The sequence below is a fragment of the Sander lucioperca genome, chromosome 17 (assembly GCF_008315115.2).
Source record: "Sander lucioperca isolate FBNREF2018 chromosome 17, SLUC_FBN_1.2, whole genome shotgun sequence".
In the NCBI taxonomy this organism is placed as follows: domain Eukaryota; kingdom Metazoa; phylum Chordata; class Actinopteri; order Perciformes; family Percidae; genus Sander; species Sander lucioperca.
This window is the reverse complement of record NC_050189.1, coordinates 12,331,572-12,355,445: the sequence shown is the minus strand read 5'-3', so window position 1 is coordinate 12,355,445 and position 23,874 is coordinate 12,331,572. Positions and strand designations below refer to the sequence as shown.

The window sequence follows — 23,874 nt, the reverse complement described above, 5'->3', positions numbered from 1 at the left end:
TCAATCCTAGCGGAAACAGGAAGCCAGTGAAGTGAATGGAGAATGGGTGTGATGTGGTCGTATTTTCGCACTCTCATCAGGATCCTTGCAGCACTATTCTGAACATATTGCAGTCTCTGCAGGCTTTTGTTAGGGATCCCAATGAGAAGTGTGTTAAAGTAATCCAGTCTGGTGGAGGCAAATGCATGGACCAGTTTTTCAGCATCTGCTAAGGTGAGTGTGGTGGAGCTGCAGAGGTGTGTTTTTCCGATTTCATGTACAGTTGTGTGTCATCAGCATAGCAGTGAAATGAAACTCCATAGCCGCTAATGACATGGCTGAGGGGGAGGATGTAAATGATGAAGAGGCTGATCTCCAAGGTCAAATGCATCGGCCAGTCAGATAAAGGTGTTATTGTATCGTATGAGACAGGCCAACAGTCCTCTTTGACAGACCTTCCTGCTGACGTTGTCCTGGTAACAACCACAACCAAAGCAGCCCTCTTCATTGACTTTGATCCACCTCTCTCCATCAGAAAGATGGAGGCCCTGAGGGCAGTCCTCGACTACAGCCCTGCTGCTGCTGTGAGCATGAAGGGACATCTGGCTGATTGTCTGAAGAACAAAGACTATGATCAACTACTGCAATCTCTGAAAACCGGCCTCCCACACATAAATACATCTCATCATGTTGTTATTGTGGGAGCTGGCATGGCTGGACTGATGGCTGCCAAGTTACTGCAAGACGCAGGACACAAGGTACATGCAACAGGCTGATGTTATAAAAACCACTGCACGGTGATATTAGCAGTAATATTGACAGTAGTATTAGCAGCAGCAGTAGTAGTAGTTAGTAGTTGTCATAATACTTGTAAGAGTGATAGCTATAGTAGTAGCAGTTGTAGCAATGTAGTTTTACACATTGCCCCGCCCTGGTTCTGCATTGACAGCACACTCTGTGATGCACTCCCTCCCCGCCATTTTGTCACAGCAGGTTTGTCAGATGAAGAGCAGACCCACCCTATACTTGCTTTGAATTCAACTCAGCAATATATCCAGCGCAAGATGAGCTCTAGGGTCTGATTCTTCTTGATTATATTTGTAGCCCAACATTTTTGAATTGTACATCCAGTAATCAGAGAAACAGGTGATGTCACATCTCTCAGAATGTTGTGCTTGTAACCTTTGACTCACAGAAATTACAAAAACTACAACCACAACAAATGGCTGCCATTTAAGAATCAATGCTTTATTTTGGTGAGTTCAGTTGTTATAAGCAAGAGACCGTCCAATGGTACCTGCAGTATTTTATATACGTTTAAGGGTTACATCATTTCTAATGATAAAAGCACCCATTATATTCCAAATGGGTATATTTGAACTGATTTTCAAGTGGACAATACAAAAATTGGCTATTGTTACAGTAATATGTCACGATAATTGAACATTTTAAGATCGCTTTGGTCAAGTTTGTATCACGGCGGCTACTTCCGTTGCCCACCATGCATCTCCTAGGAACTCTACAGACGCCTCAGACTTTACCCCCTGTTCCTCATTTCCTTCACCACAGTATCTATACCAGCCCATCTACACTTCTCCTTGGCCAGACTGTCAATGGTGTTTCCGCACCATCCCTCTAACCAGTGGAATCTCATCTGCTTCTGTCTGGACATGCTACCTTCAACTGTGAGCTTATGTATCATCAATTTACCATTAAATCACTTAACTGTTCCTGTCTGCCTGCTGCTCTGCATTTGGGTCCATGTAGCGCACGCTAGAAACCTTTGACTGGGAATGAGAAATGGGGTAAGCAAATGAAATGTAAGATGAATGTTGCATTTCCTCATTGTGGTTGCATTGTTAGAAATGTTCCCATAAGATGACACACAGCCTCCTTTTTCATCGTAAGACCTGCCAGTTAGATTGCCTGATTGTAAGAGCTGATAAAACTGAAACCCAAACTATGATAATAAAAAAAAAACAACACAGTCATGCCGTTTGAGGTCAGTCTGGTCAGCTGAGAGAAAAATTCCAGCATTGAGGCAGTACAGTATATAAGAGGCTAACATTTCACATCTAGTCACTTTAACATCAGCTAACATCAACGGATTTGTTGTTTAAGCCCCTCAAAAGGTAGGAAATGTTTCATAACATTTATAACTTTAGATAACATCTAACATTTATTAACTGAAATTTCATTATTATATCAGCATAAGAAAGCATCTGTTGGATTTTCCTTTTACTTCCTAAATGAGGTTCATCTCAGTTTAATTTTCAAAACCTTTCTTAGCCTATACAAGACTGGATGAATAGAATAGAAAGAAAACTAAAGATTCAAGCAATATCAAAACATAAAACGCTGCCAATTGAAATATATGTGAGTAAAACATATCTATATACAACTATATCATATATAATAAAATAATACAAACTATTTGCAATAGAAGAAATATGAAAAAAACACAGACAGAAAATTAAACTAAATACTTACAGTAATGTGTAGAATGTGCATCATCATTTTTTATTATGAATGTTGTTACTAGGTATTCAGTTGTACAGAAAGTGTAGGCATTGTAAAATTCTACAGCGAGACCTTGTTAATCATACTAGGACATAATTGCATAACTGTTGCAAAATGCAGTTGTCATTGATGTTTACGGCTTCAAATGAGATCATGAGATAAATGCACACAAATTAAATATACTTTAGTACATACTTTCATGATATGACAGCCCAGTCTCATGGCAGTTCCTGAAATGGTTACGTTATTGAATCTATTGATTCGTGAACAGGACACGATTATGTCGTTTTCTTCGTGTGGTGATTACGAATTTTAATTTAATGTATTTAAAATTAACATGACTAGTTCACAAACTGGCGTGAGACTGGGTTGGATCTGACATGCAACTTTTGTTTGTCAGGATTTAACGTTTAAACTTTGTTTCTCGTCCTCGTGTCACCAAAGACAGAAAGAAGACTGAGATGGATCCACATTGGGTGAAGTGGAAATTATGTGAGTATTTTGCAGCAGTATTGTGTTTTTATGTTATGTTTTATGTAGACAAAAGCATTGGAGACAGCATTTTTTTTAATATAAAGAAATATAAAGAAACTTGGAAACTTAACTGATAAAAATCTGCCCCTCTGCTATGTTGGTATTACATTTTACAGACTGGTGGAGACTTAAAGGTGGTTGGTTTAAATTCTTTTGCAGTTATCCGGTGCTTTCAAATATGTGGTGTACGTGCAGATTTTGCTGTGGTCAGTTCCTTGATCTGTTTCCTTGTCTGCGGTTTTGATCCACTGAAAACCGCTACACAGTAGTTCTGCTTTTAAGCGCAAAGTTTTATTTTCAGTGCTGCATGATGAAATGAGAGACCAGTCTTTACTGGCATATACTGTTTACTTTATTATAGGATTCCCATTAGCTGTGCCTTTAAGCACAGCTACTCTTCCTGGGGTCCACATTTGAAAATATATATTAAACATTATATACATACTGTATGTGACATACGCTGCAGCTCTCTTTTCATTGTGTGTAATTATTCAGTTTCTCTACTTCCTTTTTGAAATAATTCATGCTGTTGTTTCATATTTAATCATGTCATAGTGTATCTGGTCAGAGTTGTAGATGTCTGATTAAACAGTTGTCTCTTTAGGTTATTATGAATGCTAAATCAAGTCCAAGATATTTGTTTATTTTAGTTAGTAGTTGTGTTTTAGTACCTTAGTACTATTTTCTTGTGAAGAAAGTGACTTTTTGTTGAAAGATTAATTTGCTGTGCATTTGATATACAGTATAGATTTAGATCTGTATAAAGTGCAGGTGAACAAGATTTTTTGTTGAGAGAAATAAAAGGTAACACTTTACTTCATGGGTCTGTAATATCCAGACTTTTTTACAATGTAAATATACTAATATTTTCTGTAGTGAAAAAAGTAATCTGGTACTCATTAACAACAATAGAGATAGTGTTTAAGTAGTACACTTTCATTTCATTCTTTCAAATTGATTCCTAGCCTAACCTTTAAAGCAAAAACTTGAAATTGATTTACAGGCAAGCATACAGATTAAGATATATGGAGAATACAGTTACTTGGGTTTCAATGGAGCTTTTATTTCAAGAAAAAATCATATTTCACGTACAATTCGTACCAAATTCTTTTTTATGAAACTTCCAAGGAAATAATTGGAAAGTGACATAACAGAAAAACAAAAACATTACCAACTAAATCTATATTTTCTATATTAATTGTAATAAATAACCCAAATTTTGGCAATGCAAAACATGGCAATACAACTTGGGCATAATCATGCAGCCCTAAAATACAAGTTATAGTTTTGTGGAGAGCGAAAGTGAAACCAGAACTTTGGGTTTCTTTCTTAGAAGTGAGAAAAAACTTATTCAAAATCCCATTGACATAAATAAATACATATTCAGCCTGTGAACACAGCTTTACTAAAAAGTACATGTTTAGATAAAAACAGTAGCAATCATAAACTGTTTATTCAATAGTTATTCCAGTTTTTTAGCTGACTTCCCAGAGCCCAAGAACACTGAGTTAAACGACACGGCTCGACAAAAGAGGCGGGTTCTCATGCGAGTTGAGGGGGTCACAGTTAGTTTAGACATGTCTGTAACAGCCGAAAAGAGAGAACTAAATACCGTAGAAGTTTTTAGACAACAGAAATCACAGCTAAAGAGTGACTATGAAGAAAAATGACTTTGAAGAAAGCGTTGGTGAATATTACAGATGTGGATGAAACCAAGTTACGATGGCACAAGTGCCTGCTGTTGTTGTAGTTTAAACTACAGTTACAAAGTTAAGCAACAATTACTTTGTGAGGTTTAAGTTACTACTCAGCAGGCGCTTAAGTGGACCTCAGGAACACATTTCACTTTTTCAGAAAGAAAAAAAAATAATGTTAAATGAAAGAGTACATTGAGTTAGAGAAGCTAACCCGGACATGATGTTATGACTTTTTTATCTTTTAAAGGTAAGTAAAGGCTCAGTTCTTTTTTTCAGTGTCTTACCTTTAATTAAATTAACTCAACCCAACTTTAGCTTTAATCTTCTCCACTTGTTGAATTGAATATTCCAACATCATGGAAGATGGAAAGTGACATGAGCTCTCTTTTTGAGTAAAATGGAGTGTTTTCATCTCGGTGTGTGTGGGTTTCCAGTTGCTGCCAGTGTGCTGCTGCTCACATTGTACCACAGCACCACTGCTGCTGTCAGCATGAAGGAACACCTGGCTGATTGTCTGGAGGACAAAGACTACAATGAACTGCTGCAGACTGTGAAGTATGGCCTCCTGCACATAAATACATCTCATCATGTTGTTATTGTGGGAGCTGGCGTGGCTGGACTGACCGCTGCCAAGCTACTGCAAGACGCAGGACACAAGGTACATGCAACAGGCTGATAATTTAAAGCTACTAATTGTTATGTTGGCCACCAGAAGCAAGGACAACATTGTTAGAAGTTGACAGATGTGCAGCCACCACAAATTACAGGATCACCAGCACATGTATGTAAATGTTCTGGAGATTTTGGGGGCTTTTTTCCCTTTGTTTCAGAGTGATAGTGGATAGACAGGAAAGGTGGGAGAGAGATGGGGGATGACACGCAGCAAAGGGCCGCAGGTCGGATTCGAACCCGGGCTGCTGCAAAGGCCTCAGCCTACATGGGGCGCACGCTCTTACTGGGTGAGCTAGGGGTCGCCCTATAAGCACAGCAATCTTAAGATGCACTAAATATACACAGAGAGTAATGAAATGCACGTGTAATGTGGAATTGTTTCGATAACAAAGAAATGTATTTAGGATAGAATACATAGTTGTTGCTTCTATCATAGACTGTTAAAATAATGGATGTAGCATCAGTGATATCACCCGTTGGTTTGTGGAATGTCGTTTTGAAGCCTCGAGCATGTTGGCCGTCGCTATCTTGGTATTTTGGAGCCAGATGTGACCATATTTGGACAAATGGGCTGAGCTTACAAGGATGATGTAGCTAAGCCAGTGTCTGTATGGTTTCAATGGTGCTGCGCTAAGCTATCAAAATCAGAATCAGAAATACTTTAATAATCCCAGGGGGAAATTATTTAAAACACTAAAGTGAGAAAGTCTTAGATTTTCAACCCTTCTGACCCTTGTCAACTAGGGGAGTTTTGCGAGCGGGTAAACTCAGACCTCCAGATACTAGTGTCGTTAATCTGGATGTACGGCAGTTTCCATTATGTACCAGCTAGGTTTTGCTAGCTTTGGTTGGTAAGGGGAACACCCGGACAGTGAAACAAGACAGTGTAGGCAACCAAAATGTTCCAAAATGTAATATGAAAATACAGACAACACTCAAAAACAAGTTCACAACTATTTTAATGTACACAGTGCCATGGTTAACATTGCTTACCCTGTAGCCACGCCCTGAAGAGCCCCTGTCTATTTCAAAATAAATGGGACCATACTTTACAAAATGAAAGTGAGAAATAAGGTTGGCTTCACTTTTCAGTTGCCGCTTAGCTTGAATAAAATAATACATTGTATGATAATTACTTCTCTACTAAATATAATCTTTAGGCTTGCACAAGCTCTATTTCTAGGTTCAAAGTTTCCCCCCATGACATGAGACAATCCATGTATATCAGATAATATATTATCACAAATCAAAACTTTTCTTCAAATCAGGAATCAGACACCAATGTCTAAGCACTTTATCTGTTTGGACAAGGTAACCATATTGGAGTCGAGTGGTCGTGTTGGAGGACGGGTGGAGACCTACAGGAATGAAGAAGAGGGCTGGTATGCTGAACTGGGAGCCATGAGGATCCCAAGTACTCACAAGTGAGTAAAAAAACAATTGTTTTTAATTTGCAGTACAACCGTGTTTGAACCTCACACGTTTGTTATTGGTTAGCATGAGCAGCAATACCTAACTACTAAAAGAAACTTGAGCATCAGCAACAGAAAAACCAACACTTGTTGACATTGATGTTTGCAATGGCTATTAAAAAATAATAAGTGATGTGTGTAGTGTGGATAGGCCTAGTACAAACAGTTTTCCAATCTCCAGGCAAATGTCTAATTTGCCTTTACAAAAATGTCAAAACTTATATGGAAATACTGCAATGCCAACATCAGGTGTCTCATCTGTTAACAGCATCGTCCGTTGGTTCGCTGATGAACTGGGGGTCAAGCTGAATCCATTTTCCATGACTGATGACAACACATTTTACCTGATCCATGGGTTGCGGAAAAGGACGTACGCAGTCAAAGCAAATCCTGACATCCTAAAGTATAAACTGCCGAAAAGTGAGAGGGGGAAGTCAGCCAACCAACTGTTACAGCAAGCTCTGCAGAAGGTACTTTAAGGCATGAGTGACACAGAACATTATCTATTGTAGGAGTATCTGATACCAGTATGAGTTGATAACGTTCAAAACAGATGTCTATTAACGTGTCATTTTGACTGAATTAATATCCCCTTGAATGTCAGCTATATTAGATGTTTGTCTGTTCACATTTCTGCAACGTTTAGTTTCTTCTAGAATTTCAGGGTATAAAGGCAATTTTGTGTTGATGTACTTTGATAAATTATTAGGTGTCCAAGCCCGAGGGGGCTGGGAACCACACACAGATCCAGCGGAGCTGGGAAACCTATTGTAATCGCAAAGATTCTTCTTACTATTTTTCTTATTTTTACGTAAATAAAAGTGACGCTACAGCATAAACCATGCATGTTGAGGTGGGTGCCATTTTCAGGACTGGTCCACAACCCTGCAGGGACCTCGGACACAATAATTGACACATTTCAGCCACTAGGTAGCGCTATATACTTATATACTGAAAACAAAACTGAAAACTTACCCATGAATTCCTTGAATCCAATTAAGAATTTTGGAGGGTAACATCTAGGGCCACTCTTGAGGCTTGACGGTTTTATTTCCTTTAACCATGTAAGTAAATAAAGTGTGTGAAGCAGCGGAAATGGGGAGGCGGATGTGAAGAGGTCCAGCCAAATAAAAAAGATATGAACGCGTCTTACGCAGCCTGGCGGAGAAGTAAACGACGCTGTGGAGAGAAATAGATTATTATAATTATGATTTAAAAACGGGAATAATAAAAACAAACATTTTCATTTTCACTTTTACCTTGTCTGGGCTCTGGAGCACCGGAGCCGGCTTGGAAGCCGATGAAGGATCGGTGGTGCCCCATATATATCTATGGCAACCAAACTTCACTGGTGAGACAAACATGTGACGGTCAGGAAGACAATTTGACAGGGGGAAAAACTGATCAGAAAATGTAACGAAAATGTAACGGAACGTTGTAGAAATATAGTGGAGTAGAAAGTATAGATAATTGCTGCAAAACTGTAACGAAGTAAAAGTCAAAGGTATGCAGTACAGATACGTGAAAAATGTACTTGAGTACAGTAACGAGTATTTGTACTTCGTTATATTCCACCACTGCTTGGCGCATAGCATCGTCAGAAAGCCCTGACAAAAAGTTATCAAAAGAATCTTGCTCAGTTATATATTGCGTAAATTACAAACACATTTTTGTAGCTAGCGTCCAACACAAACTTTAGCATATCTCAGCCAAATCAAATTATATATACACAAAACTTTGTATTCCTGTTTGCCATGCCACTCCGATGCTCTGTAAAAAAAAATTGGTAAGGATCGGACATTAGGAGGCGCTATAATCGCGGTAGACGCATTTTGGCAAATAACTCAATGCATTTAAATGGGAAAATTACAAAACCACCACTGAGGTGCCCTTGAGCAAGGCCCTTAACCCCAATCACTCTAGTGGAGCTGCTCAGTGGCCAGCAGATCAGGCTGTGGTTGTACTGGGCAGCTTCCAGGTATGAATGTGGAACTGTGTGAATGTGATCAGGGCGTTCCTGCAAAAGAGAGGCTTCCTCTCAGTGAACCTTCGTTGAATAAATAAAGCTACAATAAAAAAATATCTCTGCCGCAGTAAATGCTATCAACACATAACTTCAGATTATTGTTTGACATGCCAGTCTGAGGCTCTGTATCAAATTTGGTGAAGATCGGCAGTCAGGCGGGCGCAATAATTAAGGTAAATATGTTTTGACCTATTACTCAATGAAAGTACATGGGAGATTTGCTATTGCAATTTACTACAGAGCTGGTATCTCGCATGTTGCAATGTTTCCTGACATTTGCCTCTGTGCCGTCGCACTTTGGGTTCCACTTTCTCATGCTGCACTTTTTTGGGCTCTGCGGGCCGTCGGAGGTGAGTCGCTTCAGAATGGACTCGCGCTGGGGAGGCTTGGACCCCGTCATAACTGCTTAAATTATATCAAAATAAAGCGTAAAAATATAGTTCCAGTAAGCATTGACTCGATTATATGGACATCAAAAGATGTCTAGTTGTCTAGGTTAAAACTGAAACATTTGGCCAAATAGTGAACATTTTTAACCCTTGTGTTGTCCTCACGTAGACCGTAGCAGCTTTTAGTTTTTCTGGGTCAAAATGTAAAGTTAAAACCTCCAGACACTTTTCTCACTTTTCCCGAAGTTCTTTGTCGATTTATTTTTGGACATTTTTGTTGTTGTTTTGACCAAGTTTTTTAAGCTTTCTCCGACATTTTTTTGTCACTTTTTGACGTTTTCTCACTTTTTCCCTTTTCTTTGTCACTTTTTCCAATGTCTTTGTCGAGTTTTAGTTCCCCCCCCCCGCCGCTACATTTCTGTCATTTCTTTTTTCAGTGTTCTTTAATCAATTTTTTTTTTCTTCAAATGCTATAAAATTAGATAAAACAGTCAGTTCATCAGATCAGATCAGTTATTTTACTTGTGAAGAGCGTTGTATGGAACCATCCATGTTATTCTCTTTGACTATTTGGTTGAAAGAATCCCAAATACGTGATGTAGAAACTTTTTGAAAATGGGTCAAATTTGACCCCGAGGACAACAGGAGGGTTAAGATGTCTTGGTTACTGTACATACAGTCAGAACATTTATTGTAATGACATTTAAAACATTTCTAAACATACACACTGAAATTTTATCATTGAATTATGTAACCTAGACTTTAGTGCATATATACATTATATATATATATATATATATATATATATATATATATATATATATATATATATATATATATATATTATATGTATAAATATTTTTTTTTTTCTATAGGTGAAAGACAAAGTGAAGGCCCATGGCTGCAGAGCTGCACTACAGAAGTACGACCACTATTCTGTGAAGGTAAATCACAACGTGATTTCAAGAAATTCCACAAAATGAGCACTGAGTCTGAAACACAACACTGTGTTATGTTCTTCCAATGCAAACTGAACAAGGGTATGGGACAATAGAACAAATGTTCAGCAGATTGGCTTTTCAGAAGGCACACCACCAGGAATTTAAGATTAACATAAATTTGATGGATTGAAACCAAACGTTTAAAACATTCTTTGTTGTTTCACAGGAGTATCTGAAAGAAGAAGGCAAACTGAGTCCAGAAGCAGTGATGATGATCGGAGACTTACTCAATGAACAGAGCCTCATGCACCTGGCGCTGACTGAGATGATCTATATCCAGAGTGATGTCAGCGACAGCACCTCGTACGATTGGTTGATTTAACACATTTGTGCATTTACATTTGTCCTAAAAGATTATATGTTTTAGTTTAGAGCCAGAGTGTACTGAAACAAAATATTTCACACAGGTCTAACTGTGAGAGACTCAAAATGCATTTAATTGTTTCAGTGGTGATCTTTGAGACAGTTTCACCTGGCATATGAATGTCTATAGATCAGATCTGCTGACTGATTATTAAACAATGTTGACATACACATCACATATTATACCCAAACATTTTGTCACATTTGTGCCCAATTCAATGAGACAAAAAATGTGTCCTTTTGTTTTCAAGGTACGATGAAGTGACTGGTGGGTCAGATCTCCTAACCAAAGCTTTTCTTACTGTCCTTGATGTCCCCATCCACCTCAACTCTAAAGTCAAACGTATCAGCCAATCAGATAAAGGTGTGATTGTATCGTATCATGTCATTTATTTACGCACTGTTTTGAGCGATGACTGTCTATGATAACAGTCTGTGCACCACTAATGTTTTTTCAAGCTTAATCCATCCATTCATCCATCCATCCATCCATTGCAAGCATAGCCAATAACTATATATATATATATATATATATATATAATAATGTTTTTGTTTAGATGCAGTAAGGGCAAATAATATAAAAGTTTTTTTCTTGTTTTGGTTTAACCGATGCCGATTTGAAAACAAAAATTGAAAAAGCTTGTGGATTTTTGTTTTTGTTTTTATTCACATGAAAATTGTCATGAGGTCGGTATTATGTTCTGACTTGCACAGATTTTTTTCACAGGAAAAAAAGATGACTTGGATCTTGTGTTGAAATTGTGTTTATTTATATTATAGCCCTTTATCTCAGCTTGCACTATGTTTTCTTTTGTCTTTGATTCATATTTTGCTTTTACCTCTGTTTTTGTTTTGTTTAGTTATTTAAAATGATCATATGAAATGAAGATTTTCATTGCCAGTGACTACTTCTGTTATGGTTGTGCACATGACCAATAAAGAAAATTGAACTATGAGTTCATGTTAAATTAATGTCATAATGTAAGAAATAAGACGGGTGGAGTTAAAGTATGTCTGTAGAATAGAAGATAACTGATATGTCTGCTTGGTAATAGTGTAGAAAACTAGGCAGGTTGTCTTTAAATGTCCCCTTTTTATATTTTTGATATAACTGTGGCTCACTGCTGAAAAAAAATAAACTTTATAGTATGGTGTGTAGGTGCCTTAACTTCAGAAACCTAATATACTGTATATTAATGATACATATTTTATGATATTTCTGTTTTTCTCTTCTGTGTATTTTTACATGTCTCCCTTATTGATTCATTACTGGCTATAACTGTTACTGTCGCTGCTGTGTGTCACTGTTTGCTTTGAGGAAACATTCTGGCTAAAATGTCAGTAAGACCTGTTAGGAACTGAGCTCGGTAAAATGTCAGTAAGACCTGTTAGGAACTGAGCTCGGTAAAATGTCAGTAAGACCTGTTAGGTACTGAGCTGAGTGGGCCGATCACAGGACAACAAACAGCCTCCACATCCATCTGTGTTGACAGCAGAAGTTACTAAACTCTGATCTGACCTATCAGATGTTTCCTGATGAGTCAGGTTCCAGCTTTAAATGAGCTGAAGGAGTTGTTAGAGAAGCATTAGGCGAGTCTTCACAGAGAGCGAGGACAACAGAAACAAAGATGAAGCGACTCGGCGCACTCGTCTGTCTGGGTTTGATTTGTGTGGCTTCAACTCTGGTGAGCCTCACATCGAGCCACAATGATATTTGTAATACAGTAAAACATTTTACAAACTAAAACACTGACACAAAACTGCGGTTTTAAATGTCTGTATTTGTCAATAAGATAAAACTGTATTTATCCTAAGGGAAATTGGAGGAAATTTATTTATTTATATATATATATATACAGACATCACTAACCTCATAAATCAAATTTTTTGGTAGAAGTGATATTTCTACATGGAAAATAATTGACTAGTAAGTGTTGTAGAGTCATAGAAAACCAACAGACCCAACAGTCATGACATGCATGCTGCTCATTCTGTGTAATTGAAAGGGGCATATTCAAGATAATAGCAGTGTTGTGTTCAATTAGTGAGGTGATTGATTCTGTGAAGAAACAGGTGTCAGTTATGGCCCATATTTAAGGAAGGAAGGCAGCAAATGTTGTGCATGCTGGTTATAGTGCATTTCACACTGAAATACTCAGCAAAATGGGTTGTTCCAGACATTGCTCTGAAGAACAGCGGACTTTGATTAAAAAGTTGATTGGAGAGGGGAAAACATATAAAGAAGTGCAGAAAATTATAGGCTGCTCAGCCAAAATGATTTCAAATGCCTTGAAACGGCATCTAAAGCCTGAACGACGTGGGAAAAAACGGTCAGCTACCATTTGAATGGATCGAAGAATAGCCAAAATGGCAAAGGCTCAACCAATGATCAGCTCCAGGAAAATAAAAGAAGACTTAAAGTTACGTGTGAGTACTGTTACGATCAGAAGAAGGCTATGTGAAGCAAAGCTATCAGCTAGAAGCCCCAGCAAAGTCCCATTGCTGAAAAAAAAAGACATGTACTGAATAGGTTGAAATTTGACAAAGGACACATTGACTGGCCAAAGGAGAAATGGGGCAACATTCTGTGGACTGATGAGAGCAAAATTGTTCTTTTTGGGTCTAGGAGCCGCAGACAGTTTGTCCAACGACCCCCATGCACTGAATTCAAGCCACAGTACACTGAAGACAGTAAAGCATGGTGGTGCAAAAATCATGTTATGGGGATGTTTCTCATACTGTGGTGTTGGGCCTATTTATCGCATACCAGGGATCATGGATCAGTTTCAATACATCAAAATACTTGAAGAGGTCATGTTGCCTTATGCTGAAGAGGAAATGCCTTTGAAATGGGTCTTTCAACTAGACAGAAGTTGGTCGACTCCATGGATGTGAAGTAGTTCTCAGAAATAATGGTTATGCAACTAAATATTAGTGCAGTGATTCAAAGTAAAGCAAACCCGTGAGACATTTTTCAGTTCATACAGTAAATGTTTGAGTTTGTAAAGAAAAATGCAAATACTGCTATTTTTTAAACAGCCTAATATTCCTTTTTCTTCACTTTCTGTAAAGGTATAACACAAACTTGATCAATTTTGGTCATGTTTTGATTTGGAATTGAATGTGCAGTGTTCCCAAATGCATTGATATTATGGAATTAAAAGCTATTCTAAGGATTTTGAGCATTATTCACTTTTTTAAATCACACTGCTATTATTTTGAACACAACTGTATATATGCTATAGTGGATATAATCTGCAAATGTGTTTTCAAACCTAATATGCCAACACTTGAATATGCATAGCAAATGAAGTTGTTGTGCCTTCAAATCATCACATTGATTTAATGGCATACAATTATTTGTATTTTATATCATATGACGTAGTTTATTCATGGTTCTGATGATGTCGCTCCTAATTAACAACCCTGCCTATTTTACATGAATGGTCGTGGCTGGAAAGGAAAACCCAGAGTTGACTGAGCTAGTTGATGATCAGCTTCGTGATATAGGTTATCCAAACGGCCAATGTTAGGGTTAATGAAGCCAGACATCAAAAAGATATCCTGCATATTTTGACCTTGCTTTGTACTAAAGGCTAGCCTGGTTGACACCAGACCCTTCTCAGTTGTAACTGAGAGTGGGTCTGGGAAAGGTTCATTGACAGTTCATTTCCAAAAGTCACCAACGGACGCCGCTCAAATGCCTCTGGGCACATTGGATAGTCCAACCAATCAGACCAACGATCCGGGTGACGCTTCTCTTCGGTTTCCGTCATGTTGAATGTAAACAAAAAGCTGCTCGCCGTCGCTGCGCTACCGTCGGCGTGTAAAGCCTGCCTCAACGGTTGTGATTGGTGTGAAGCCTGCCTCAACGGTTGTGATTGGTGCCTCGATTTTGGGGACATTGGAAATGGGTTTGAATGGGCTCTTCGCCAGACTGACTTGCAGAGCAAATCTCAAATTTGCCGGAAGTCCGTCAGGGTTTACCCAGGCTAACTAAAGGCCTCAGGTCGTCCACTCATCTCAGCTTAAAGGCTAATTGGTCCAGAATTGAGCGTGAACCTATAGGACAAATGTTCACCATCAGATTCAGTTCACTAAAAGTTCTGTTTTTGCCACTGACAGGCTGTGTCTGACAACATTATGGAAAGGATCCCTACAGAGATAGACCTTTTCGTTATAGAGTAAGATCCTTTTTGTTTACCAGAAACAGTTCCGAAATCACCATTGCCAAACCCACCAGACTCCATTTAAATAAACAGAACTTTTAGGTGTATAGAGCCAGCATATTTTCACATGTAAATTGGGGAATTAAGGGAGTCTATTTCAACAAAACCAGGGTGGTGATTGTTGGAACAGTGGAAAGAAGACCCAAGACGGCTTTTGATAATTTTGTTTCTGTTGACTTTGAATGAAGTTGTGTGTTTTATTATAAAATTACTGATTATTTACATGGAGTCCGCTGGGTTTGGCGATAGTGGTGTTGTGGCTGTTTCTGGTTAAACAAAAATGATTTTACTCTTTAACAAAAAGGTCCATCTCTATAGGGATAATTTCCACAATGTTGTCAGACACACAACATAATAATCTGAGCATTTCAGTGGCTAAAACAGCACTTCTGGTGGACAGACATTGAAGGTGCGCTGTTGTCCATTAACGTTACATTGCAGCTTGTTTCACTTCCACCTGCAGCAATCTTGCCCATCAGTCCACCACATAATTCACACAAGGTATCCTTGGGCTAGGAATAATGTAGATATCATCACTTTTTTGTTGTTGCCATAATTCACACAAAAACACACATTACACTGTCTACCATGCACACTCAAGTTTAAGTAATTATTTTTCTCTCTCAGGCACAGACAGTCCAGTTGAGCCCAGTGAAGGAAGGCTCCAGCTCATCCCCAGCAACCATCTCCAAGGTCCCAGGTACTTCCTTATCCCATTCTCACTACCAACTCATCAAATACTAATCATTGGTCAGTGGCCCTTAGTGTCAGATACCGATGCACAAGGCACCCTTTAGCATATGTATGGGATGCACCGGGCAGAGCAGTATGAAGAGGAAAAACAAGGCATAAACAAATAAGAACATGAAGACCTAAAGTTGTAAGGTCACACGTAAGCTGCAAGTAAATATTTCAGTCAAAAAATAAAGACCTTTCAGACCTTTATACTATTGATCTGTAAGGAAACATTCTACTTCAAACAGTGTTGCAATGTGTATTTGAGTTGACTTTTGTCAGCACTTTGTGTAAATGTTATTGACCTGTTTATCTTACCAGTGTTACCATAGTTTTCTCCCGGTTGCTCAATGTTATCACAAAGCAGACATTGAAATACAACAATATTTAAAAAGACATTTTCAAAGCTACACAATTATTGAGCTTGTAATAGAATTGTTTTTATTTTATATTATTTGGAAAGTTGAATACAGCAAATAAATCAACAATAATTAATTCTACTCACATTGTAAGGTGTTGTAGTGATAATGCATAACAAGGTTGCTCCAAATGGGAAAGTAATGGATGTAATGTGGATTATACGCTTTAGAGATAAATGCTTCTCTTTTTATTTAGTAGTTTCAGTACTGATTTCTAGTGAAAAAAGTTATTGGAAGAGTGGTTGTGCAAACAATATGGGAACAACAATGGGAACCAAGCAATCAGCACACGCTCCTAAAGGGCACTGTAACTCAAAATGGGCAAAAATATAAAACTTATTTCTTTGTCTTTGTAGGCAACAAAACAATATCAGAATACAAACAATTTAAAATATAAATCTAGCAAAAGAGCAAGCAAACTATCAAAACAGTAGTATTATTTAGTCAACCTGAAACTCCTGTTGGAGTAAGTGGTGTGTTTCCCTCTCTTGGTATTTTTCCAGAAGATGTAAAACTGTATCCCAGCCTGAGGGACAATCTGGCTGAATGTCTGCAGGACAACGACTATAACAAGCTGCTGCAGACTATTAAAACTGGTCTTCCAAAAATAAATACAACCCATCGTGTTGTTATTGTCGGAGCCGGCATTGCTGGACTGACGGCTGCCAAGTTACTGCAAGACGCAGGACACAAGGTACATGCAACAGGCTTATATGCTTTAATGTTATTATAAAAACCAAGGTACAACAAAGAAAATCTTCTGTAGTCTCTTAGAGTCTTTGGAACTAGGGTAAGCCGATTGACCTGCTAGGGAGCCCTAGTAATTGTTCAAGCAAGAAGCAACCCTCAAATATTTTTTATTATACATCAGGTTAATGTTTACATTAATGATTGATCCCAAGGGGCTCAGTTGGTAGAGCGGGCACCCATATAGAGAGGTTTACTCCTCGACGCAGTGGGCCCGGGTTTGACTCTTTGATGCATGTTGTTCCCCCCTCTCTCTCCCCTTTCATGTCTTCAGCTGTTCTGTTAAAGTGAAGGCCGAAAATGCCCCCCCAAAAAAATCTAAATAATTGACCCCAAAAAGGTTTGTGGGGGTTATAAATCCATGGTTAAAAAGGCATATATTAAAAGATTGATTTCTGAATTGTATTAATCAATATCAGATCGCTCTAACCAAATATCAATTTTAATTGAAGAATTGACTATTTTATCCCAGCCCTAAGTAGCAGCATATGTAGTAGTATTTGTCATAATAAAAGCTGTAGTCACAGTTTTACATAGAAGCAGAATCAGCAGCATTGATAGGTATACAATCTTGGATGTAGTAGCATTTGCAGTTGTAGTAATACAACCTTTACAACCTTACATTACTGGCCTTACTCGTATCTCTCTGTTCTGACAAGGTAACCATATTAGAGTCTAGTGGTCGTGTTGGAGGACGAGTGGAGACCTACAGGAATGAAGAAGAGGGCTGGTATGCTGAACTGGGAGCCATGAGGATCCCAAGTGATCACCAGTAAGTTTAAGTCTTTAATTTCTTTAGTTAGGAAATTTACATATAAATGTGCATGCAGCCATTTCCCCTCTCAGATTACCATGCTTGTGTAAAAGGGGTGCTTTTGAAGCTACCAGCTTTTTACGTGCTATCCAACTAGGAAAAGCCAAACCAATGGTTATCAGCGTTAGTCTTCGCCGTTGGCCACTTTCTTTTGTGGATTTTAGTGCTTGCTAAACGTGTAGGTCTTTTCTTAGCAGTACAATCACAGAATGGAACATTTCGTGGGCTTTGAGTTATCAGCCACGCCTTCACCTGTTTCAGCCGTCCTCTTTTTCTCCGAAGCAAACGCTGCCGTTTTCTTTTTCAGCGGGGACGTAAAACGCATCACTCGAGCTGCTGTGCACGAATATCGCCAGACTACACCATTTTGTAAACATAGGCATATTGAGGAATACAGAGAGAGTTGTGAGGAACTGATAGTCTTATTGAGCTTTGTATCAACTCATTTGGCGATGGCTTAAATATAATGAACGTTCATTAATATAAAATAATTGCGCATAAAAACTTTAAGCTATTGTAAAGGCAAATATGTTACAACTTGTACAGCGGAATTGACTTAAAGTTGTCTATTATCTGTAGAATAAAATAAAACATTTTTGTGCCATAAAATAATATAGCAGATTTGCCTCAAAATATGACTTGACTGCAGATACATTTAATTTTCAGGCCAGTGAAGGTTGCCATTGTGTGACTGTCTTATTTATTTCTTAAATAAAATTTAAAAAAATTGTGCCACCAGTAAATGTCTTACTTGTCTTGAATGTCAGAGGGATCATTCTTTGTTTACTGTCTTAAACAAAAAATGATCTTACTTGGCTTACATGGGAAAGTTAACTGCCACTATCAACTTCTCTTTCAACAGAATCGTCCACTGGTTTGTTAAAACACTGAACGTCACATTGAATAAATTCACAATGGATGACCCCAACACCTTTTACTTGGTTAATGGGTTGTTGAAGAAGACAAGCACAGTGCAAAATAACCCTGATGTTCTGAAGTACGACGTGTGGCAAAGTGAGAAAGGGATGTCAGCCGATGAGCTGCTAGAAAAAGCTTTGCAGAAGGTACGTTACCAGAAGACAGAAAGGAGAGATTAAAAGAAATTTGCACAAATTCACACATCCTTGTGAAGTTGCTTGCGTCAATAAACAGCAGGGCTGGACTGGGGTAAAAAAATCAGCCCTGGACTTTTGAGACCTACACCAGCCCACCACAATCGGACGGACACCAACCATCCTTGCCGTCCCCTTCAACACATGTGCATACCAGCAGGGTTCAAAATTAGCACCATCTACTAGCCAAATGCTGGTAAAATATGTAAGTGGCTGGTAGATTTGCTTGAGTCACCAGCCAAAATAAAAGTAACATTTTAACAAGGAGTTATTTTCGCCGCTGATGTGGGCGACCTAAATGACCAAAGGACCTAAATGTGCTCTCTCTATGGTTGGATGTGATTGCCGTTCAGATAGAAAAACCAGTGGGCCGTTCATGTGATCTCTCTGCTTTCTGTGGGCTGGTCAGTCAAAGACCAAGGATGTGAATGGCCAGTGTTCACATGAAAGACACACAAGTGGGCCAATCATGTGACCTCTCTTCTCTGTATGCGCCAATCAAAAAATAAAAAAAAGTTTTCGACCGGAGTGTAGCCCATTTAGCCCACGCAAATAGACCATCCCACCGGGAAATCTCCCGGAACTCCCGATGGCCAATCCATGCCTGCTAAAGCCTGGTTCACATGGCAGGATAATTAGGCTGATTTTAGCCCTGATTCACCCCTTCTGACAATCTTAAGGATGCTCCAATTATCGTAAAATAATCTGATCAGATATTCCTGCCGTGGGTGGTGTGTTAAGACTGCTCTCGTCTGCTCGGAAGGACGTTGGGACCGCTCCGATGTCAAATCGGGGATATCCAACATGTTGGATTTATTTAGCCTTGTGTGTGGTGTCCCCCGGGGACAAACGAGCACGCAGCCTGTGGACTGTGGCGTGTAGCCAATCAGAAAGCGAGGTGACGAGGCGGCGAGGAAAGCACCGGGAAACAAAATCAAAACAGCTGGCGGCATTGCGCACCAGAAAGTCCGGTGGACGTTGGAGATAAGTATAGCAAGTATAGTCCATGCTCGCGTTGTCTCTACTTGTTTTTTTTCGGTTAAAAACAAACTACAAACTATTGCCACTGCATCCTCTTCGTCCGCCATGATTGTTTACTCTGAAGTCACGTTTGATCTCGAGGGATTTTGCGAGATTTCCCGTCTGACCTGGGAATGCTCGGGAGTCAAATCGGTTTGTGTGTGATGTGTTGATTTTGCCGTGTGCTGCACACCACACGCTGTACGACCAAAACTGTTAGACCCGTGATTTTTTATCGCCGTATGTGGGGTCTCTAGGATTGGAAAGTCGGCCGACAATTTTAAAATCGTCCTGTGTGAACCAGGCTTAACTAGACAATAAAATAACATTGATTCAAGCAAATGCATTTGTATATTTTGCAGAGTAGTTTATCATTGACATAGAATAGTTATATAAAACATGGTGCAACATAGCTCATAGTATCGCTTCCTTCATGTTGGACCTTCCAGGACTCAGTTCTTTCAAAGTCATTACTGACACCATTGGTTTGTAATTGATTGTACTAATCAATGCAATTAAATGCCATCAAGGCTGAACGTTAAAATGCCTGTAGCTAGCTCAAAAGATTATTTTACCACCCTATGTCTATCAGAGAGGAAAAGTTATATTGGCAAAATGAATACTGTCAGTCTATATTAGTGTCTCTTCTCCTTACCTTGCTTATCTGGTCACAAGTGAAATACGTTGATATTTACAACTATTTGATCATATTAACAGGTAACCTTATAAAGATCAAACCCATGGATAACATAGCTCAGTTAGCTTCAACCTCTACAGTTTGTTTGGCCAAATTAGCAAAATGCTTGCTGCATAACTGCGTAAATGCATAACTGAGAGTCAGGATCCCATAGTTTTCAAATTTTTTCTGCTGATGCCTCAAATCTTATTGCTAAACACGTGCAATTTAGGCATAACTGCCAAGTCCGATACCCAAGAGCGTCACTATCCGTTTGTTGTTTGTTTTCGCTGATGGGCCATTAATGCATCATCCCTCTCCATTTCTATGTAGTGCTACATTAATCTCAAAAGAAGATTTAAAAGATTGGCATTACTATTTGTTGGCTTTATGTGACTCAATTGTTTTGTTTGTGGCCCCAGACCCAGCTCCTTTTGTAATTAATAGTTTCATTATTGATTAGCAGTGGAAGTGATCATCATAGGTTTTTAGTGCCACTGTCCTGTGAAAACCACGTATGCAAGGGGCAACGGCTAAATCTTGCCTAGGGCACCAAACTGGTCAGGGACGGCTCTGTGTGGGTCCCAACCTCCAAGAGCTTCCAGTAGTTTGCTTTAGGTGTCAGGTGCCACCTTTTTACATTGCATTTTACGTTAAATTACACTTTCATGGTTGGAATACCCATGTCACATATCAAATCTTGTCTGTTAACACAATGGTGGTAACACCATTAGCTCAATAGATGATTCAATTGACTTCTTCAATGCAAGAGGCTTCTTCCTTTTCTTTTTCTTAGGTGAAAGATGAAGTGAATGCTAATGGCTGCTTGTCTGCGCTGAAAAAATATGATCGTTATTCTGTGAAGGTAAAACACAACGTGATGTCATGAAATGTTGTAAAACGAGAAAACTGTGTTGAGTAAATTTGGAATCACTGCTGATATTTTAGTGCATTACATTTGGCATAAATTGGGTGTGCCATTTACAATGGTTAACAAGTGGTAGATGAAATTTCCCACCACATTCACCAGTGTTTGTACATTTATAATTCTTGATGTTTAAAAACTTGACTAATGGAAAACTTTTGTATTTTTAATAGGACTATCTAGAAGAAGAAGGAAATCTGAGTTCAGAAGCGCTAAGGATGATTGGAGACCTTCTTAACCAACGGAGCCTAATGTACACAGCGCTGACTGAGATGGTCTATGACCAGAGTAACGTCAATGACAACACTAAGTAAGACCCACACTGTCAACTACTCACAATGGGAATAGCTTTTTTCCAAAATGTATTTTGGCCCTGAACCATTCAGTGCTTTATAAACCAACAGTAGTATTTTGATATCAAAACTGCCACTTCCACCAAAATAAAATACTATTTTGCAAAAGCACCATCATTGCATCCTAGGCTCACTGCTGTCCAAAATGATTGTGATTTGTTTAAAGAAATACAAACAACCCAGAGTGTTTTCTTTTCTTTTAGGGTGTAATTATTATGGGTTTAGACAAACGTTTTCTCCACTGCTGGCACAGCACAAGATATTTCTGGCTTTTTTAAGACTAGCTCAAAATGAATGCATGGACATGTTTTTCCAAATCATGCTGAGATACAAATCCTTTTATTCTTGATATATTCTTAAAGTCATAGTAGTCTGACTTTGTCTTAATGTTTATGACTACACCAAGGTGTATGTACAAAATTGGCTGAGGGGAAATAGCAAGCTCTTTTGATGACTTACCAGTAACTCCCTACCTTTGTTAAACCTGGGCAGGTATACTGTACAGAGGATTTATCAAAACACACTTTGGTTGATGGAAATAACTTTAGATTGTCTTTGATTTGTGGTATCATAAACGTTGGCTATCCAGTTAAAACCCAACCTTGACTCTGATGCTAGCAGCCTGAACTTAATCCCAATAGACATGAATGACTAGTTCAGAAAATAGTTCATAATCATTTAAATATTTAACTATAAATGTTGTATGCAACCACAGCACATGAATACATTGCAAATTTGCATCTGTCTCTACAATAATGTATTCAACGGAATTTATTTGTCTTTTTGTTTTGAAGTTACACAGAAGTGACTGGTGGGTCGGACCTTCTCATCAAAGCTTTTCTTAATGTCCTCGAGGGCCCTATTCTCCTCAACTCCAAGGTCAAACGCATCAGATCAGATAAAGATAAAGGTGTAATAGTAAAGTACCAGCCAGGCCAACAGTCTCGTGTTATTAACCTTCCCGCTGATGTTGTCCTGGTAACAACCACAGCCAAAGCAGCCCTTTTCATGGACTTTGATCCACCTCTCTCCATCAAAAAGATGGAGGCACTGAGGGGAGTCCACTATGACAGCTCCACTAAAATCCTCCTCACCTTCAGCAAAAGGTTCTGGGAGAAGGACGGCATCCGAGGAGGAAAGAGCATCACCGACGGGCCATCTCGTTTCATCTACTACCCCAGCCACAGTTTCCCAACCAATGAGACCATTGGCGTCCTCCTGGCCTCCTACACCTGGTCTGACGATTCCCTCCTCTTCTTAGGTGCGAGCGATGAAGACCTGAAAGAGCTGGCTCTGAGAGATTTGGCAAAGATCCATGGCGAGTACGTCAAGTCTCTCTGCACAGGGGTGCTGGTGAAGAGGTGGAGCGCGGATCCTCACAGCTTGGGTGCCTTTGCTCTCTTCACACCATACCAACATTTAGAGCACTCTAAAGAGCTCTTCAGAAGTGAAGGCAGGGTGCACTTTGCTGGTGAACACACAGCCGTCCCTCACGCTTGGATCGAGACATCTATGAAATCTGCGATCAGGGCTGCTACCAACATTAACAAAGAGTCAGCTACAACTCAATAGCATGATGTCTACTTTCTTGGGCAATCAGTAATATTGTAGTAATGAAATGTCTGTGTCAAATGTTAGTGTAGTCCAGGATGTATAGAGATAAAATCAAACAAAAGTGTAGCACTTTTGATGGGTGATACATTGATGTTTCTAGGCAAAAGTATTATCAGATATTTACCATTTGCCATAACTGCCTTGATTATCAAAAGTATATGCACCACTAATGTTTCTTAAACCTTGATGTCTATGTTGTGGTAATTTCTGTCTGTGTGATTGAATAAAGCTTTGTTAATTTCAAACCTGACCAGAAGTTTTTACTAGGTATGCTAATTTAGAATTATTTAACTGTTTAATGACAAGCAGGCAACAGATTCCCAGTTCTCTCGTCCAGGGCGTTCGGACATACTTTCCACACTCACTGTCTGCAGACAGCTGTAGACTTGAACTGGTCATGCAGCCATGTTCCGTGCATTTTCGTGGACCACAGACTATGCTACCACTTTCTTGGAACGTCCATGCGACCGGTACAACCGGGACATCATATAGTTCCGAAAATCATCCATTTACAATAAGAGAATAAGTAACAGATGCATCGTTGCATTTCAAGTGTTGCATACTTTAACTCAGCCCT

General features: G+C 38.9%; 2 protein-coding genes across 3 annotated transcripts in view; both read left to right on the top strand.

The window, feature by feature from the left end:
- Positions 1-23,542, top strand: part of LOC116052106 (L-amino-acid oxidase-like) — a 38,539-nt gene extending 14,997 nt beyond the window's left edge. Inside the window, exon 8 of the mRNA XM_035994281.1 lies at positions 23,262-23,542. The gene's annotated coding sequence lies outside the window, so the exon portion shown is untranslated. The remainder of the gene's footprint in view (positions 1-23,261) is intronic.
- LOC116052108 (L-amino-acid oxidase-like) lies at positions 1,912-23,353 on the top strand. Of its 2 annotated transcripts, none has more exons than XM_035994279.1 (8): positions 1,912-2,111; positions 2,944-2,991; positions 5,165-5,388; positions 6,714-6,826; positions 7,143-7,344; positions 21,202-21,270; positions 21,504-21,640; positions 22,478-23,353. In XM_035994279.1, the coding sequence occupies exons 2-8, from the start codon at positions 2,961-2,963 to the stop codon at positions 23,253-23,255; spliced, it is 1,554 nt and encodes a 517-aa protein (XP_035850172.1). In that variant the 5' UTR covers positions 1,912-2,111; positions 2,944-2,960; the 3' UTR covers positions 23,256-23,353. The 2 variants fall into 2 exon arrangements, with proteins under 2 accessions (XP_035850172.1, XP_035850171.1); XM_035994278.1 differs by lacking the exons at positions 1,912-2,111; positions 2,944-2,991; positions 5,165-5,388; positions 6,714-6,826; positions 7,143-7,344 and adding exons at positions 12,161-12,341; positions 15,513-15,582; positions 16,540-16,730; positions 17,443-17,555; positions 18,460-18,661.
- Positions 23,543-23,874: the final 332 nt, after the last annotated feature.